General features: G+C 39.5%; 1 protein-coding gene across 5 annotated transcripts in view; it reads right to left on the bottom strand.

The window, feature by feature from the left end:
- Positions 1-412: 412 nt before the first annotated feature.
- LOC139463778 (la-related protein 4-like) overlaps positions 413-20,715 on the bottom strand; it is a 53,895-nt gene continuing 33,592 nt past the window's right edge. For 2 of the 5 annotated variants that reach the window (XM_071245074.1, XM_071245068.1), the window contains 14 exons: positions 16,304-16,507; positions 15,851-15,947; positions 15,477-15,613; positions 14,782-14,885; positions 14,075-14,239; positions 12,963-13,166; positions 12,445-12,540; positions 11,338-11,429; positions 9,634-9,888; positions 9,223-9,271; positions 8,781-8,873; positions 7,958-8,304; positions 7,239-7,362; positions 413-6,619 (listed from right to left, as the gene is read on the bottom strand). In XM_071245074.1, coding sequence (XP_071101175.1) covers positions 6,251-6,619; positions 7,239-7,362; positions 7,958-8,304; positions 8,781-8,873; positions 9,223-9,271; positions 9,634-9,888; positions 11,338-11,429; positions 12,445-12,540; positions 12,963-13,166; positions 14,075-14,239; positions 14,782-14,885; positions 15,477-15,613; positions 15,851-15,947; positions 16,304-16,507 — 2,336 coding nt within the window. In that variant the 3' untranslated portion in view covers positions 413-6,250. The remainder of the gene's footprint in view (positions 6,620-7,238; positions 7,363-7,957; positions 8,305-8,780; positions 8,874-9,222; positions 9,272-9,633; positions 9,889-11,337; positions 11,430-12,444; positions 12,541-12,962; positions 13,167-14,074; positions 14,240-14,781; positions 14,886-15,476; positions 15,614-15,850; positions 15,948-16,303; positions 16,508-20,715) is intronic. The other 3 variants (XM_071245070.1, XM_071245073.1, XM_071245069.1) reach the window with 3 other exon arrangements.

Here is a 20,715-nt window from a genome sequence, read left to right as displayed (position 1 = left end):
AAACAATTGAAATGCATGTTTTAGCAGAACGAATGAGTGAGTGAGTGAGTGAGTTTGGTTTTACGCCGCTTTTAGCAATATTCCAGCAATATCACGGCGGGGGACACCAGAAATGGGCTTCACACATTGTACCCATGTCGGATTCGAACCCGGGTCTTCGGCGTGACGAGCGAACGCTTTAACCACTAGGCTAACCGACCGCCCCAGAACGAATAAGCGTTTTCTTTTTTTGTTTAATGCGAGTCTGGACCAGACAATCCAGTGACTGACATCACGAGCATTGATCTACAAAAATGGGATACGATAAACGAGATAATAGGACACAGCATATGCTATTTTGTGAAAGCTCAACTGATAAGGACCAGGTGAGATAACAGTATGATCAAGGAATGACAGACAAGCCAACAACAGGTGACAAAGATAGAGCTTTATTCTTCTTCCTCTATATTCCAATCATGTGGTAATAAATTAACAAATCAGACTGCAGGAGAGATAGAGAGATAGAGCAGAGAGAGGAGGGGGACAGTTATAATGCCACTGGGGTTAAAATATCCTTGCCATCACAAACCAGTGGAACAGTTGCCTCCCCTTGATCAGTCTCCAGCCTGTAGAAACCTATTGGCTCAATGTGACACCAAATGTATCCAATGTTTTTCATCTCTACCAATCCCACATTAAGTAGATGTAATCAACAGGAAGCAAGCAGGTTTTCTGTAGGTTCATTGCCAATGGTGTAGGTGCAGATTATGCAATTTCTGATAAGAAACCATCAGAAAACCTTCCACTGGTTAGGGATTACCGATATATTGAACATTTAATATCTGGATTAAGACTAAGAAAGTACTCATTTCAAAATCACAATTACCACAAGTATATCCACCTTTACCAATTATAGTTCAAAATGCCAAGATTGTATCCGAAAGAGAATAAACCTGTTGGCAATACAGCAATTACAAGTATGCCAACCACATTTCAACGTGAAACTACACCCAATACATACAAGGTAAACGTCCATCTTTGGTTTTATGATGATTTCAATGGTTTAACGTCAGATGTAGCTGCAGTGTCTTCTAGTATCTGAGCAGTCCAGTAGAGTAACATACGATTTAAAGCTTCAAAACAAGCACAGGTTAAATGAAGACAGCAGTAAGAATGGCTGCTGTTATGTTAATGTAATACTTGGGGGGGGACCTGGCAAGAGGTTCATTTTGCAATGGTGAGGACGAGGCAGAGTTATTAAAGAACACAACAGGACCAAGTCTCTATGACAAGGGGATGACACAACATGTGCAATAAATAGCGACAATGGTGCATATACGCTGAAGACATATGTGTGTCGAAGTCTTGCATGATCTGCTATGTTGAAATGAAATGCCTCTGAAGATGTGAATCAAATGAATGCAACTTAGAACAAGCAGGAGCAGGCCTACATGTTGGGTCACCTCAGTAATAATGATATCCCTCCCTCCCAATGTTAATGTGCAGCCTAGTTTAACCAAGTGGCTGAATGGCAGATGCCCTAATGCACGTTCATCAACCTCACAACACTGATAATGGTTCACATGGATACAGCCACATTTGGTTTTATATACAGGTACACTAGTCCTACACACAGTGCTTGTTTTGAAGCTTTATGCTAAGAGAGAGAGAGAGAGAGAGAGTTCCGAGTCTCCTGCCAACCAACTAACCATAGCAACACTCATAAGATCACTCCAGCACACCAAGACTCCAAACTCTACCATGCAGAATCAGAACCCTCTGGCAGAAACTTTATTTCATAACGCCGGAAATCTTCAGAAACAGGAGGATAGAAACAAGTTAAACCCATTCATAATTAACACCCAAACATATTTAGTTGTAAATCTGTTGATTGCAAGTCAGGCAAAAGGTACATGATTGATGACAGACAAAGTAGCAATGTGACATCCAATGTAGTACACTGATTCCTCTCCCACACCGTTTCCTCACACGGTGCTTGCACATTGTGATGACTGGAATAAGTGTTGCATCTTTAGAACTCAAACAGTCAATTCTCTTAAATCAATTTGTAGTATATAATATATAGTTTCACCATATATGTCATTATGTACACAATAAGCCTTCTGAATACAGGCCCCTATTGGCAGTCTGCCTACTGGAGAAATCAAACACAGGGAAAAATTAGTCAATCTTACAGGAAAACGCGAACCAATTTTTACACTTATTCCTTATTTTGTGTGTGTTAGAGGAAGGACTTGGTTGAGCACATGCAAAATCGACATTAACAGCTTCCCACCAATAGAAATAAAAAGTAACAAAAAATAAAAAATAAAAAAGCAAACGTTACTCTGGTGCCCAATTACAATGCCTGTCAGTAGTCATGTTCAGCCAATCAGAAGCAGAACCATACAAGCCATTAATCAAATAACATCAACATTCAAACAGTACAATCCTTGTGGATCAAACAACTAGAAAGCCAGTATGTACAATCAATCAATTAACTTACTGGGGGAATTACTGGGCCGCACCAAACACAGGGCCTTACACTGATCAAATTAATAAATTAATCAACCTTACTTCAAATCCTAGCTGAAACTAGCATCAGTGACGATCTCAAACTCTGACCATTGTATGAATATCAAAAGTAAAGAAAATAATCTCTGAAATGCTTGATTTCTTGGTGAGTGTGGCATCTGATTACAAGAGACAGGCCACTTCCTAGAGTGGGTGCAAACACACATGAACAGCAAAGCTACTTCTTCACTATAAATGCGTAGCTGAAGGATCCACATTTTCTATACAAGTGTTCATCTCATCAAAAGACATTCATTTTCAAATAGAATAATCCAGAATCTATGGCGTATTCACATTAATTTGAAACTTGATTAACTCCAAAATAGTCAAGTTGCTGCCAGCATCGTGGAATTAATGTATACAGGATTCCAAACATCCCTGCTTTGCTTGTTTGTGGTTTGTCCCCAGCCAAGGCTGCGTCACTGTGGGTAGGAGAATGTGGCAGGCAATACTGCATGAGGGCAGCCTGTACACACATGGTCTCCCAGACATGCAGTGCCTACCACTTGGCTATTGGAAACAGAATCCTCATAACTAACAGTAGTAGCAACAACTATATTAAATGCTAAAACATTCACAATCAACTAGCTACATTCAGTTCAACAGTTTCTTCATTATATATATTTATATATATGTACACTTGAACATATACACATTTTTACCTTTCCCTCCCGGTATATTATGTACATGATTATGAGGACGCCACTGGACAGGTCTCCATGGGAACAGACAAGGGAAAAGCTTTATATGTGGGCCACAAAGCACAAAAACTTGAGGTTTTCAACTTTTCCTGAATTTGCCCAGTTTCAATGAAGGTATGGAAGTGAGAGGGGGCTCCACGTTCTGTACACCAGACACACCAAGCTCATGCAGTCAGGGAGACAAGCGACATACAGATATCCAGAAATACCTAGTTATATATAATATAATATATGTATTTATATATATCACAATAATGATTCACAAGAGATCCCTTGCGCGCCTGAATTAATGAAATGATTCAACAAATGTTATGGAATACGAAATATCAAGCCATCATGTTTGAAGGATGAACCCCAGCCATCGATCTGTTTGTGACATGGCAACATGCACTTTCATCTTAGCACCTTTAGGATGTGTCTTTGAATTGTGGTAACCATGGTAACCAACCTGTTGAAAAGTATAACAAAACAGGTAACGGAAAACACGCAAGTCACATTACTAAACCAATGTTGATATCAAGCCGAAAATAAAACATGCTCCCATCTCTGATTGTAAATTCATTCATTATGATCAATTTGAAGTATATGAACTCTTTCAGCATCCAATATCTGCATCTCCACAGTGAATTCACTTGATGGCAGGTCTGGTGGTAAGAGTGTTAATATTGTCCGGCACATCTTGTTAACTTCTCACCAAAATACATTCAAAGATGGTCAATCTTGCAAGAGTTGGAAGAAAAACCCTGTATTGTTGTGGTCTTATGCGACTGTTATGCAAGCACTTTACAGCATGGTAATCCCGAATCACCTAACAAGCTGGCCATTTACACAGAAATATTACGACAATACTCGCAAACACACACACATCCATTCATCCATCTTGGCAAACATTTCCCTAATACTCCACAGGCAGTTGCCAGGTCAGATGTATTACATACAGGATGGGAAGTCATGGGTATGTTCCTCAATAAATAATTAAAAATTTAATCCATGAAGAAAAATACCCGAGTTTATTGAGAGTGATCCTGTCAAGACACTTGCGAATGTGTACATACAGATGAATGTCTCTTAAATACATTTTCTGGAGTATCTACAACACAAAGTGGTTAAAAATATGATGGATTTCATATGAGAGATACAATTAAAAATGGAAAATATTTTTTTCATCCTTTTTCTCATTTTTTTTTTAATTGTTTTTTTTTTTTTGGTTTGGTTTTTTTTATTGATAGTGTATACACAGTTGATGATCAGCTTTCCCCGTATGAAGTCTATGAGTTGGACTACACTGATGGGCACTGGTGATACTAATGACATGACAAAGGTACATGAGATGACGACAGTGTCTTGACAGGGACTCACTTCAGAAACTAGAAATCAGGTAAAAAAAACAGTACAGGTTAATTCAAAGTAACAGGTTATTGATGGTAAGAAAGAAACTGAATGTCTCTTGGTGTAACTTTCAATATGAAGACAAGAATATATTTGACTTTCACTAGCACTGAGATTAACAGTTTCAAGAACATCCTCTTGCATGAACTTGTACTCACAATAATAAGTCTGAAGTTGCAAATATTTGAATGCTAACATAACCATCTAAAAATACTTCAACGTGAGTATAAAATTAAATGGTTGGACCAGATAAATTCATAATCATCTGCAGCCTATTTAAAAATTGTTAACATGCTTGAATATCACAATGCAGAATAGAAGGGCACGATTTCTTGGTATGGTTTTACATCCTTCACAATCCAGACACAAATATGAACAAACACTGACTGTAACACACTTGCAACAGCTCAACTTTCATTTCAACACACATGTACACATCACATATAAAACAGTTTCTGCCAGTTCCGCTGTCCCTTGCAAAAAAGGTCAAAATGCAACCCTCACTTTTAAAAGAAAAAACAGGCAATCTTCGGAAACACGGCTGTGAAAACGAAACGAAAATCCTAATGCTCATAATGTTTGGTCCTATGAACTTATCAAGATAGACAATTAACCAAATGAGAAGAAGTAACAGACTGAGGCTCTATTAACTACTGACACTGTTACTGATTGCAATCCATCCAACAATCCCATTAAGAGCTTCATTCTGTCCATCCCATGGTGGCGAGGAGTTGAGACGTCGGCAAGTTCTGTCTAACAAAGAACCACCACTCCTGTGGTGAAAACATAACATTCAGTCAAACCCTGACCGTTCATCAAAACAAAAGAAATAAAATGCAAACTTAAATTAGTAAATAATTTGTTTTTTTCTCCAAATTAGAAGTCTTTTCCCATTGCACTCAATTTTCAATTGAGATAGGCCAGAATTTCATTCCATCTCGTGTTGATCACTCCAACACATGTTCACCCTTCACATTCTTGTATTGAATTCAATCCAGGTTGTCATGGCAACCTATTTGTCCAACAATCAAGGCCCTTACAACCACCTGCAAGGGATCCAAGAGGCAGTTTCACTGTACATTGCCTGGTTTCAAATCCAACAAGTCCAAATCACATCAATACAGTTGCATCTTGACTCAGGAAACCTATTGGTGTAAATAACCATCTTTGGCTACTTTGCATAATATCTGTTCCTCATAAGTTGCTGTCACCATGTTTCCAATGCACCATACAGGGAGGGGTTGCCCCGGCTTCCTCCACCTCAACCCAGCAGTGTCAGCTGTATTGCCGATCTTGCCTGTAGTGCAAGCACTAGGCAGATTGTGTGTGGATGCTTGGATGACCGCCAAACACTGGGGCAAGAGACAAGTCAACCACTGCCTAATAAACATCACAAACTTGAAGCCATGAAAGATCAATGTTATCATGAATACTTGCAACTCCTTGCACTGGTACCTTGGTACCGCAGATGATTGTATCAATGATGAAGAACCCCTCCCTAAACACAAATCCATCAATACTTATTTCCACTATAGACCACCGAGTGGCTAGCTCCCCATGATGACAATTGCCAAGTTAGTTTTATATAAGACTAGTGTTGCATGTTATCATTTCGCTGCCACTTTAATTTCTCTCTCACTACGGTCTCGCCGCCGATCCCGCCTTTCTCGGTTTTCCTTTGCCCTCCGCTGTGGCCTCTGCTCTTTTGGCTCAAAGTCCTTTCTCACATTATCTTTCATTTGTGGCTGTCGGGCAGATGCCGAGGCCACTTTAACAGTTTGTGTTTGCTCCCGCAATGTTTGGCCATTCTTGGCACTTGTGACTGCAGTTGTAACCGGGGGTGGGGACTGTTGAGGGGAGGTGTTGTTGTCCTCTTTCGTCTTCTCTCCACCGTTGCCGTCGGTGTCCCGTTTCCGCTGCACCATCTGGGCATAGCTCAGTTTCACTCCTGGAGGCAGATTGGGCTTTTCCTCCTGCTGACAACACAACGATCGTTAACATGCATGAAGGACTTATAGTATCACTACTGCTCTACACTGTTTCATGGCTAAACCGAGAAACCAAATTGACGAAAAATATTTTGAAACAAGATAACTTACTTAGGTATTGAATGTTGTCTAATGCAATGTTCACATTATCTCACTGGGCCTGTTAATAACTGAACTGGCAAACCAGTGGCATGAGCAACGATCCATGCCATAGTGGCACGACGGCAACAATCAGCCAAATCACAGAACCTGCCTGCCCGATTTACTTTTGCAAGTTACGATACTTGAGACCGTCTCTACATCATACAGGGTTTGGAAAAGAACGAATAAGTTCTGGACAATTATTAGCAACATTCCAGCAATATCTCTGCACCAGAAAACAGGTTCAAAAGTTTTACCCATTTCATGACATGTATCTGACGTGTTGAAATCGCATGGCTACCCCACTACCCCCATACAGAGAATAAACCTCCAATTTTATGTCAGTTATCAAATCATACACAAAGTATCTTGTTAATGGCTTATATGACCAAACATAAATGAATATGAGAACAAGAATTAGTCTTCCTACATAGGATCCACTACATGAGGGCTGTGTGTAACTTACCAACAGAACTGATACACTAGATGTTGTAGGTTTTGATTGGCTAGAGACAACAACAGAGGCCTGTTTGGTGACTGTTGGCTCGGGAGCAGGTTTGGTTTCTGCTGCACTTGCAGCTTTACTTGATCTGAAACGTTATTAAGATAGGAATCTCAAAACTTTTCAACACTTAATGAAACAATAAAGAATGTCATTTCGTTTGTTTGTTTGTTGTTTAACACCGCACAGCATTCAAGCTATTTGACGGCGGTCTGTTAATAATCGAGTCTGGACCAGATAATCCAGTGATTGACATGAGCATTGATCCACGCAATTTGGGATCGATGACATGCATAAACCAAGTCAGCGAGCCTGACCACCCGATCCTGTTAGTTGCCTCTTACGACAACCACAGTTGCCTTTTACAGAAAGCATAGGTTGCTTAAGACATATTCTACCCCAGATCTTCACGGGGTCGAATCTCATTTCGGTACAAACAAGTATTAACTATGTCAATGTTTAATCTGTGCAGTCCCATGCAGGCGTGACAATCTCCCTGCCATCCAGCTGGGGCAAGACAAACCCCCACTGAGTCAGTTTCAGCTGAGTGTCCAACTTCAAGGTCATCTTCAAGCAATGTTTATCAAGCAAGGATACAACTTTTGGCTACAGAGCATTTACTTTGCCCCAGAATTGCAATGGGGGGAAAATCAACAAGGACTATTCTCACTTTAGCAACTCACTTTTGCTGGTAAACAGGTTCTGCTGTGACTGCAACTGTGGCTGTTGCCGTTGTAACTGGAACTGCTGTTGGTTCAAGCACTTCCTTGACAGCAGGTGTGACGGGAGCAACAACTGGGGCTGGGGGTGGTGCAACAACAGTGGGGGACGGCGGCGTGGCTACAGGTTGTGGCGGAGGGGATGCTACCCTGGAGGCAGTGTGCTGGGAGGAGGAGGAGGGAGGAGGTGCTGTTGACTGGGGCTGTTGAACTGATTTTGTTGTACTAGGTTCGCGAACTTGGAGTCGAGCTGTGCCCTTTACAACATCAGACAACTTGCTTTCAAAACTTTCATTTGATGCAGCATTGTTCTGGAAAGTTAAAGGAACAGCTTTATACAGTCAATAACTTGACAGGAAGCAAACTTCTATATCAACATACCTACTCACAATAGTAGTTCCAGGGCTCGAAAATAATAATTCACCAATTCATAGATAATATAGTAGACAAAAATCAATCTCACTATCAGCATGTTAACAATTATTTTAAAAAATCTGGGATAGCATCTTGATAATTTATGGAAATTAACTGTAGAAAATGTTGAAGTGAGAATATTGTTTAGCACAATAGTCAGCAAACATTTCAGCAATAAGTGGTGTGAAAGAACTGAGTCAAGTACAGCAAACCAATGACCGCAAATAAGAGCTACAATGTTGGAGCAGATGACAACATTATAAGAGTGGGCGAACACAGCCACCCACAGCTCTTATGACAACAAGCATGGCATATTTGGGATCTATTCTTCCAATGAATCACTGATAGAAAAGGTATGCACAATACAACTTACTAGAGAGCCAGGTAAAGGCGGGAATGACGTAGACTCTAACTCAAACTGGGGCTCCAGGCGCCCATCTCGACCAGGCATGGAAGGATTTTGCCGCTGCAACAAAATTTTGCTAAATTAGTGGCCGAAATAGAAACAATTTACAAATCTTTCAGAGTCTATTAGTGAGTTGGGTTTAACACCAAACATGGGTTACGAACCAAAACACATCATCGGAGTGAACTGGGATTCGAACACACAATCATGTTGCAGGCCTGCCCAAGGGACGAAACTCTGCTAAGCGAATTGCGGCACCTTAAGAAGACTGGGTAACCCATGGCCCCCACTAAACCTTCGGAAGCAACATGTAACGTTAGATGTTCAGTATGCTGGTCCAGAACATGTGGTAGGAGTCAAAATTCAGTTGCTCAGCAAGTACCAATATGATCAACAATGTGATACTCACAGAATTTTTAGCACCTTCTTCACCCCTTCTTCCTCTTTTATAACTTTTCCTGAAAAAGAAGAACCTGGTTAATTTTCCCTATCTTCAAGGGTACAGGACATATGTCTCCAGCAATCTATTTGCAGCCATGTTTTGTTCACATTATTCAATTCTATGAAACAGATTCAAGTCAAATGTGGAATACTCCTTCAAAGTGAATGTTTTATGCCTGTCAGCTGTGACACTGCAGTCTGTAATCAAGAACCTATGATGAACAGCTGGGAATGCTGGTACATGATCAGCAAAGTCGATCCTCATTCAAGCAGGCTCTTATGCTATCCACATGTTCCTCAGGACTACCATTGTGGATGGTTGAAGGAAGACACTGTTGGCCGACTGGCCCATCACATGATCAGTTGACAAAACACTTACCTTTGAGAGACCATGTCAGATTTATTATTTTGAGTAAGGTTGGCATTGGCATCCACTCCATGCGGCTGGACTGAGGCGTTGACCATATGAGAATTGCCTCCCATATCTCCGCGACGGGTAAAGCTTGAGATCTGGGCACTGTCAAGGCTACGGGGACTCGTTCGAGGGGCAGATACCGAGTGGCGCTCATTCGTCATTCGGCCTTCAGAGTTGTTGCGTTCTTGTACCGATGACCGATGTGTTTTCATATTTCTGCTGGACAAATAAATCAAGAAAAGTGAGGGAATTGCAATTTACAAAAGAGAAGACTACCCCCCTATTTGCATAGACCTCACAATACACAAGGCTCGATTTAGCCATATAAAATGTACACCACTGCAACCAATTATTCAAAATTAGCAACCTAATATTTCTGTCTATATGTACCTAATGCATGTCAAGTATTTTCATATTTTTGTCGAACCCTTACTTGTTCACACAACATTGATTTTTTAACACTCAATACCTCTATGCTTCATTTACTGTAACATCACTGTTACATATATTGGTCACGCTTTGCTTGCTGGGAGTCCTCAAACCGTGGGTACTTCAAGATTATGTGCACATGTTCCTACTACATTTTACAGATAAAAACGTCACATGCCAGTCGTAATTCAGTGTAACTATAGCTGATTCTATCACCTGAGCACCATGTGACCTTATGATATTTAGATTATCGAACTAATGAAGGTCATTATGCATTATATGACGGTCACCACTGATCACAGGACCACATAACTACTGTGACAGCAAGTATTAACAGTATCCAAATTCATAACACAATCATCAGATATCTGACATTGTACTTATTTAGACTAGTAAATGCAGTGACAAACTAACAGTTTTAGTTTACTAGTCCTTTTGACAACTATTAGGCAGTTTGCCAAGGACTAAAGGACTCGTGCCGCTTTCTAATGTTGTTATGCATCTGTTTGATCAATTAATGGGACCAGGGTGCAACCTGGTTTTGTTTGGCACAGCTAGGTTTTTATGTCAATATGCACCAGGAGCAAGTTATATCAAGTTCCTTAAATCGAGCCCTGATTTGAAATGATTAAACCTACTAACATTTAGATGCAACATTGAAAGACCATCTTTCCTGGTGGTATGCTTGAAGACATAATTGTATGTCGGGGCGAAGTGTTCAGCATTTTAACACACACTTCTAAACATCCATCACAATCCAGTTTGAAGTTATCTCCCTTGGAAGAGAATGTGAAGGTTTGATCAACAGGCAATATCATCCACCAAAAGTTAAAGATGACACCACCATTTTCCATATCACAAACAATTTATGTGGCATTCAAACAATAAAGAAGAGAATTTATGGAAGTCAACCTCTTTATTATGAGTAACAACCTTTTGGAGCATACACTTACTCCTTAATAATAAAGAAGTTGACATCTATAAATTCTCTTCCTTGTGAGTATCACATTTCAAAGACTTGATTCAAACCATGGACTGGCAGGTCTCTGCTTAAAACCAGAAAATCCTCATTTCAACAATGTCTTGGAAATAGGACTATGGACAAACAAGAGAATAACCCACTCACAACTGGAATTATTATCCGTCCCAACTTACAAACTGAATTCACTTGGGACAATCCCTAATTTATCATTGCTTGTGGGTTACTCTCTATAATCTATCCCTGGTGCTAATCTTTACCTGTTGGTTCTTGCATTGCTTTGGAAGATATGTCTGTTTGTGGACGCTGTGGGTTTTATACTCGTGGCCTGGTAACCGTTCATTTGAAACATCTACAATATTCAGAATGGCAATATGAGTACAATGCTTCATGCAGTGGGTAGAAAAACTCTACTACCATCCTCTTGACAAGAATTTAAGAAAGAATAAATAATGAATAAATAATGAATAGAGACATAACCAGTTAACCACAAGGTGAAATCTATACCAGAAATAAGTTATGCCGCAATGAATAGAATACACTGTGAACAGTGACACTGACAGAATACAACATTCAACATCAAAACAGTAAGTTGAATCCTTTCCAAATGTCGGACTCAACCACCAAGCAGCCATATTTATTGATAGCAAATTTGAATACATTCCCACCAAACGATACAGGTATATTTCGAGCTGTTTTATAAGAGACCATATGTAACTGAACACAACAAACAAATCCACCACTGGAAACCATAACCCAACAGGTTGATACTGAGCCTAACAACACCACAGAATCAGCCAGGGTTAGCAAACAATCTAGGACACCAACTGAACACAAAACTATCATTAGTAACCAAAGCAAGCAAAATCTGCCTCAGCAGAACTCACACAGCAGTAGGCTGACAAGGGACTGGGACAGAGTTGATATCATCACTTACCTCGATATCAACATTTACTTTACTGGGGTGACAAAAGTCTTCAACTAGTCCTTAACTGATGAAATTATCTGAGCAACTTTGGTTTTGGTATGAAAGAGTGAATGGTCTTGTTAACAAATTTACTTTTTAATAAATGTATTTAATTATGAAGAAGGAAATATCAGAATCACCTGCATATCACACAGGGTTATTTCTCAAAGAGTATATTGGAAAGATTTGTCTGAAAGCAATCAGCATCAAAAGGTTGTTTGCAAATTTCACAAAAAAGGATTTGAATCTTGGTACCAAGACTTAAGGTTTGAATTTGGAAGTTACCATCTAGTGTTAAACACCACTAATGAGCCAGTTGAGCACGTTGTTGCCTTTAGGTCTGTGTGATGCCTGCTACGGCAGTTCCAGGGTTTCCCCTCTCTCCCACTTGAATATTCACCTTGTATTTACTTACCGCTCCGGGATCAAGAAAGGGGGTGGCAGAGGGAGCCCAGGGGGACATTACCGTGGGGCTCAGAGGGTAGAAAGGAAAAGGCTGCAAGAGATCAATGTTTAACACATGAACGATTTCAAACAATCACTTCAGGCACATATCTGCTTATACCTACATTTCTAATTATCTCACAAGATTTGACATCTTTTCTACAATATTCATTTTCCTACACTTAGATGTATATTCAATTTATATCTCAGAGAAAATTGGACATTGTGTCACTCCATGTTGGTGTGGTGTCATTAATCAAGTCTGGACTAAACAATCCTGTGATGGTATCGTGAGCAATGATCCATGCTGTAAGGGAATGATCACACACAATCAACTAAGTCATCGAGCCTGACCAGCTTAGGTTGCTGAAGACCAATTCTAACCCAGAATCCACATGGGTCCATGTGAGTGTGTTTGACAAGACATGGTAGTTTCAACTCATGGTGACCCTTTGAGCTTTATGCTTGTCCTACCTGCTGTCCATTACCAATGTATTGCACGGAAGCAGGCTGCACCATTCTGTAAGGTTGCTGTTGTGCCTGCTGTTGCTGTGGCTGTTGCTGCTGTGGCTGTGGGATGGGGTAAGTTGGTTGCTCTGCAGTTCCTTGGAAAGGCACTTTCATGCCATTCCGCGGCACAAAAGTTGATCGTATCAATGGCTTGGCTTTTATCCTTGCCTAGAAACAAGATGAGGCTATTGTGACAGGGCAGTGACACATTAGAAATCAAACATGAAGTAAGAAGATACATTATTCGCGCCAGCAGCTGACATCTTGAAACATGAAACACCCATTCTTGATTCAAGCAGTGAGCAAATACATGTTTAAGATCACTCCCATACTACAGCTACATCCTGTAAAGAAACGAGACTGGAATAGTCATTTCATGACTGCCTGATTCTTAACACAGCAGTTAGTAATACTCCAGATGCATACTGCCTATAAATTATTGTTTAGTTTGTTTTGTTTCCAGCTATATGACGACAGTCTTTAAATATTCAAGTCTGGACCAGACAATCCACTGATTGACATCATGAGCACCGATCCACGCAATTGGGATACGATGACATGTATCAACCGAGTCAGCAAGCCTGACCACCCAATACCATTTGTCACCTCTTACAGCAAGCATGGGTTGCTGAAGACCTATTCTAAAACAGATGTTCACGGGTCCTGTAAATCACTGATTTAGTAACAGACACAGTATGGTATTATAAGCAATGTGCTTCACTGCCTGGTACAATGCCTCGTAGACAACCATGTCAGAGTCTGACCACCAGATAATTTCAAATGCCTCTAACAACAAGCATACATTACATGGGAATAATTCTAACCCAGAGGGGTCATGATGAATACTCAGTGTGTAGAAGGCACATGATTTTTCTACGTACACAGTGTTACCACCAATTCCCATTTTAGTAACCTTTTGCAGAACTGGGAAATTATCGTGCTCCAGAATCCTTACCAATTGACTCATCTTTCAGATGGAAGGAGTCCAGAAATGGCCATCTTTCACCAACACATTTGTTTCAGATTGGTATAAAGTGACTTTAATACATAGCAGGGATGCATATTCACACACTTACCATGATAGGCCTGTCAAGAAAGGTGCGTACTTCCTCTCGCAGAAACTGGTAGGCACGTTGAGCATCCTCATCAGATTCAAATGTCACATACCAGCTGTTGTTGTGAGCGAATTCACAGTTGACAAAAGGCGGACAGTTCTCTCCCTTAAAGAGCTGCTGTACATCCTGGAAATCAAAATGACTTAACTTAAAAAGTGACATATCAAAGAGAGGTGAGGTAAAATGGGGTTTTAAGTTTCCAAAATTATTGTATTTATATAGCGACATAAATAAATGTGTGAGTGTGTGTCTCCTTGTACTGGTCCGGACTAGTGCCAATTTTATCGAGCGAGCCCACTGAGAAATCTTGCCGCAGTTAAACATGAATACCCCACTAGGACACAGTATACTGTCTCAGAGCTGACCAGTCATTGTTGTATCTCCTTAATACCGAGCGACAGGCAGGGTAACAACAAGTACCATCTTTTAATGTCTTTTGGTATGATGCAGGCAGGGATTGAACCCCTGACCTTCCACTCTCCAGGCAAACGCTCTACTATTAGACCATATCCAAGATAAGTAAACAAGACATAAACTTATGAATCAGCAAGCTTCTCAGTTTGTAAATCATTCATAAGTCACATGTATGTTTCCATTCAGGTTGCAGGAAAGTATTTGAAAAGTGCGCTCATGCTTCAGCAAATGATGTCATTTATTCTTGAACTTACTTCTACAGGTGTGGTATCCGGAATCTCCCTCAAGATGACCACACATCTACTGTGGTTTGGTCGAACTTTCTCCCCCTTCTCATCTACCTGGACTGAAGGAGACCCTGCAAAGTAATTAAAACAACATGTACATCTCATTGACAATTGTCCAACTGGACAAAGACTTCATCCATCATCAACAGAAAATAATTCAATGATGAATATAATATTTGTCCCCACTATTATAACTGACAACCTATTACATGTTCATATTTATTTATTTTTAAATGTGACTGCAGCAGTCATTGCAAGAGTATTGCATCAGTCATACTTCAAGGGAGACAACTCATGTTGCCTCACCAAATACATAAGAAATACAGTCAAACACTGTTGTGTTGAACTTTGATGTGTCAACTTATGCTTGTTTTGAATTAACAAAAGCTTGGTCCCTGTGTATGCCTTATTCATTTATCATTTTAGTTGTGTCGAACCTTGGATGAAGTTTTTTCTTTAAACCCTCCAACTTCAACACAATGGTGTTCGACTACAATTGTACAATCCATGTTACATCCATATCAGAAATGAAAGTGGTTCATAAAATCAATGTAAGATTCAGTCACAAAGTTAGCATAATTAGTTTATTTTCAACTGATGAGATATTCAGAGCTTGTTCTCAATACATGTAACAATATTGACAACACAAGAAGAATACTGACTCCGGAGGACGTCTACGATGAGCTGGAGGTTGTTGGTGAGCTTCTGGACCTGGTTGAAGTTTGCCACTGTGGCAATAGCCACATACTGATCCGGGTCCATTTGGGACTGCAGGTATGTGTCGTGGACAAGATTTTCTCTGGAACAAACAAGCAGGGTTTTGAGTGAAGGGTTGTCACAGTGCAGCACTATCATCTGTCCTAGTGCTTGTGCAGACAAACTAGCAGCAGAAGTAGACACTGGAACTAGAATCCCAAGCAGGAGAAGTAGTCACTGGAACTAGAATCCCTAGCAAGTGGTCACTGTAGCAGGAGACGTAGTCACTGGAACTAGAATCCCAAGCAGTAGAAGTAGTCACTCAAGCCAGAAAACCTACCTGGAGAAGTAGTACTCAAGCTGAGTCTGCAACAGTTGTCGGAGCTGATCTTCTGGGATGGAACCCTCGAGCGGCATGCTGCCATCCTCAGTGGATGCTGCAAGGATTAAACACTTATCAATACACATATCATGCATATCACTTCTCAATCACCTAAAGATATTGCGAACAATCAAATTGATACTGCAGCAAAGAGTATTGCTGCAATCAGTATAAAACTACATAATGAAGGATGTCTTTGCCCAACACTGATACTAAACACTGAAAAGCAACGGCTGCCTCACTGTATCAATCATACTGACCATGTTCACAATTCAAAAGATTTACCTTGTGTCCACAAAAATGTCAATGCATCAAACTGAATACTGAACTGCAACCCAAGTCAGCATCAGCTGTGCATCTTACTAATCACATACTTTAGGTGATACCCAAGTACGAAGCAGATCTACATACCAACAGATGCGTTGTCATTGGTGAGAGCATTCTGGTTGTCATTAAAATTTGCAGTGGCTGTGTAGTCTGTGACTGAGACGGGCGAGTCTGCTGTGGGGAAGGTGGGCCCGCTGCCTGTGCTGCTTGTGCTGCCACTGCCGCTGCCCACACCCACCACAGAAGGCTGCTCTAGCTTCACATCCCCATTGGGCTGACCCTGGTAGGCTGCACAACAGCAATACAATACATGTCTGGAAATGGGGCACAGTCAGAAGTCATGAAGGCAAAGTAATAACAACCTACTTACAACGGCTGAAACCTATTAACCAATGAATCACAATATATTAGATACATGACATGCCTCATCTTGTATTGATAAATGTGCTTTTATAAATTGTTTTAATTATCTAGAAAAAATTGTTGATAAGACAGTATGGTGTCATCATACACAGTAATGTATTGAGAATGATCAGATAGATGTCTTAATTTAAAGAACATGAACATTAGACATAGTTTAGAAAATATCACATATGTTCCCCTTTAGTAAAAACATTTTCTCCAATGATGTCACATCACAAGGTTTGACATAATACAGAAATGTACATCCACTACACACAAATGTCCAGAATTGACACAGAAAAAAACCCATTCACTGCAGCAATTTCTTCACAAGAATTAAAAAGGTTATGTAATTATCAAATCGTACAGTGAAGCACTCTACAGCATTTCTTTATTTTACAGGACCAATATATATCCTGTAAGGAACCATGAAATTAATAATTTGGTGTTCTCCGGACCACTAGTTTTGTTGGTTAAAGGTACAACACTGATATCAAATCAAGTAAATCTTTCACAACTTTCACTGACATGACTTCACACCATAATTAGGCCTATAACATTTCAAATTTGAATACACATTTTTTAAATTATTTTTTAAATTTGGTGCATGTTCCCTTGCTGAAGAAGAAAAGATGACCGACTCATCAACTACCGGTAACTGTTTTATAGATATGTGTGTGTCAGTTACATATATATTTACCATTGACATTTCTGACCAGGAGGTGAATGGCATCATTTTTAGAATAATTTACAATTACAGACATAACTTGTTATTAATCCCTAAGCTCCACAGTAGATTTACAAGACTCAAGTATTTTGTCTGAACTGTCTGTACTCTACACTGCCATGGACAAAAAGAATATAAGAGCTATGTTGTAGTATGGTTGACAGCGGACAAGATACTGTCAATCATTGAGGATGGAATCGATGCATGGCAACATCTGCAACATCTGCCACACCTACCCACCACATACACCACCATCTCCCACCAATCAATTATAGTAATGAAACACCCAATATTGATTTTAACTGTAGTCTCACAACTGTGTCCCTGCACATAGCATGCCTCCAGAATCAAATTCAAATTCGAAATGTTATTTCCTTGCAATTATAACATTAGAGCTTTGATTGAGATGCAACACCCCATCTGGCCATCCTGTTGGAAATCATGGTGTAATGTCATACATTACATTTCACTTACACTCTCAAACAATCATTACTCACTTTAATTTCCACCACACTCGCCAAATGATTATCACTGGAGAGTGGAGACATAATTATCTTGTCATAAAACAAGAACAAGTGATAATTGTTTTAATGACAACTGCATGGAATACTTGACATGTATTATTCATATTATCAATCACTGTGACAGGTGCTTCCACTGTGCTCTGCATGGAATACCATGCAATTTGCAATTTGTGGTTTGGTTACTTGTCACTGGGAAGTATAGGACAAGACATCACAAACAACATCTATTGTCACTGTTCAGTTTTAAAGTTTTGGAAATCAGCTCTATATTTACAACGATGCACTCATAATGTTCCCTGAAACACAATACACCTCTGTGCAGCCTCAATTACACCAAATAAGCATCCTTCAATTCTAAACCCTAATGACAAGTCTTAGTGAGAATCTGGAATCTGAAACAAATTCAATGTTCAAAGACCCCAGCATCCACCTTACTATTTGTCACTACCATAGAATAATCATTTTTTCTGTCAATTTCTCAGATATGATTTGGATAATGCAAATAACTATTTTCATCCTAGTTTCAAACTCAATTAAAAAGTATAGCACCTAGAACAGGACTACGCAAAGATTAATTACTAATAATTGAACTATTTTCCAGAGAACATGTCCCCACAGAAGCACGACAACCAGAAGCTATTCTTATAGATCTACATCCCTACTTCAGCATGCTTCAGAGGGAAGAATGACAAAGATAATAAGTATTGATGACATAACTAGAAAAACAAAGGGAACTGAAGAAATCTAATATTTTCCATATGTTCTATTTTGGGCACAGTTTATGAACATGTGTAGTAAGTTAGTAGCCAGACATGGAGTTGGTGTAGGTTATTGCAAACATTTTCTGTACACAGGGACAATAAACGTCAGGGCAACTGGCTCTATCAGTTGCAAAACAGAACTACAGTCAGCTGCGACATGTCAGCCTCAAGTTTTGCAATATCAACTGAACAAACACAAGCAGACTGTGGCAGATTGACCTTATCATGAAAGCCTCGTATACATACACACTGTCACCTCCATAAACGTAGTCATTAATTCCCTTTTATCAATTATTGCAAGAAGAAAAATTGTGTCATGTACTTTTTGCATATAACTTGTAACACCTGTTTGGGTAATGAAATAATTGTGTCTTTTCTCAAATCATTTCCTGTGGACTATTAAATTGAAATATTTTAAAATAGTTGTACGGTTTGAGGACTTTCAGCCTGAAAAAAAAAACAATTACAAAAACAAACCATCCCGATACCAAGAGTGTCTTAAGGATAAATAAATAATGCAACATGTTTTTTAATATATAATTACAATAAGTAAACCAGAAGTGCTGTTTTATTGACAGAAGATGTACATTAAGAACTAGGTGTTTGCATGACATGCATGAACAAACGCAGCCCACTGTCCCACATTTGCTGAATGCCCCCAAAACTTTCCCACCAGAAACATGTACCATTTGATTTGACCTGAGTGACAGATGACCCGGGTTTTTTTACCTTCCCTTTCAAAAGTGAGGGTCCAGAGGACCTCCTATAATTAGTTTTAATGGCCCTTGCAGGCAATAGGAGGGTCCTGTATAGTAGTGAAATGGTGTAGTGTAACATACATTTAGATCCTTTCTTTAGAGCCTGGAATGAATCAATGATGTGGACAGTGGTTATAATTGATGGATGAAATAACAGACACCCATAACTGCTCTTTATACGCTGTAGGTACAATGAATATTCAATATTGCGCATCCCTTGGGATGCAGCATATTTTTTTTCTTGTGCAGTGCATCCGTTCTCAACGTTTGTGCATACTGGACACACACTTGCTTGGGACGTAAGACCTCACCAATATATATCTGCATTCATTTTTTATCTCTACCTGTGTCTAATGAAATACAGTAAAATCCCAATGATTAGAACAAAATATGACAGTGTTGTAAGGAGAAGGATATAAACCAAAGTTCAGATTCCTCTGTCTAGTCTATTCAGAGAGTGTACAGCGACAAAACAGTACACATTGAGCATAAATGGCTTAGCAGTGGCTATAAATAGGTGCTCAATATAACTGCAATGGCAACCATATTGAAACTCAAATTCAAACCTCTTGAACAAATTAGGGTTTCATAATTTTGGGAAAAAAACATGTGAAGTTTAAACTTCATTGATTCAGTGGTTTCTGAAGCAATGCATCGTGAGTGAATTAAAGGGCACGGTCCAAACAGCCACAGTAAAATGAAGGTCAAAATTTAAAATACTGCAAAGAAAATCTACAAGAATATGTTTTGAGACCTTACTACACGTACAAAATTTCATACTGAATTAAAAACTACGGAGTAATGGCCATAAGAGAGCATTTTCAATATGGATGAGTGGCCAAATTGGGGTGTCACTGATCAAGTGGTTTCTAAGGAGAACATGTTTAGGACATTTGACTGACAATTGTTTGGTATTTTCAAATATGGCCATTGGCAGCCACATTTCATTTCTATCAAAACAACTTGAAAAGCTCAGTATTTCACACAGTGACCATCTCGCCCACAAGGTTTTAACTCTCTGCCACTTGAACTTTTTTTAATGACACCATACATGAGGCAAATTTGTTTCCATAATTGAGGTGTAAAGGTGAACAAAATTTGTATAAACGGTTACAGTAAAATAAATTTTCATAACTGCCCACCTCACATTGTCACTGCTTTCTTTACATGATGAAGTACATCATTGAGTCATTGTGGATGCAAATTTGACATTTTATTTATTGTGGCCTCACATACAAAAGGAATACAATAGGTTTGCTGTTGGGAGGAGTGAGGTTGATTGAGTAGGGTTGATTATCCATAATCAGATAGATCATCGATGGCA

This window comes from Haliotis cracherodii, unplaced genomic scaffold, assembly GCF_022045235.1.
Source record: "Haliotis cracherodii isolate W230 unplaced genomic scaffold, xgHalCrac1.p SCAF_16, whole genome shotgun sequence".
In the NCBI taxonomy this organism is placed as follows: domain Eukaryota; kingdom Metazoa; phylum Mollusca; class Gastropoda; order Lepetellida; family Haliotidae; genus Haliotis; species Haliotis cracherodii.
Note: the sequence above shows the minus strand (reverse complement) of the source record. Positions and strands in the feature narration are given on the sequence as shown.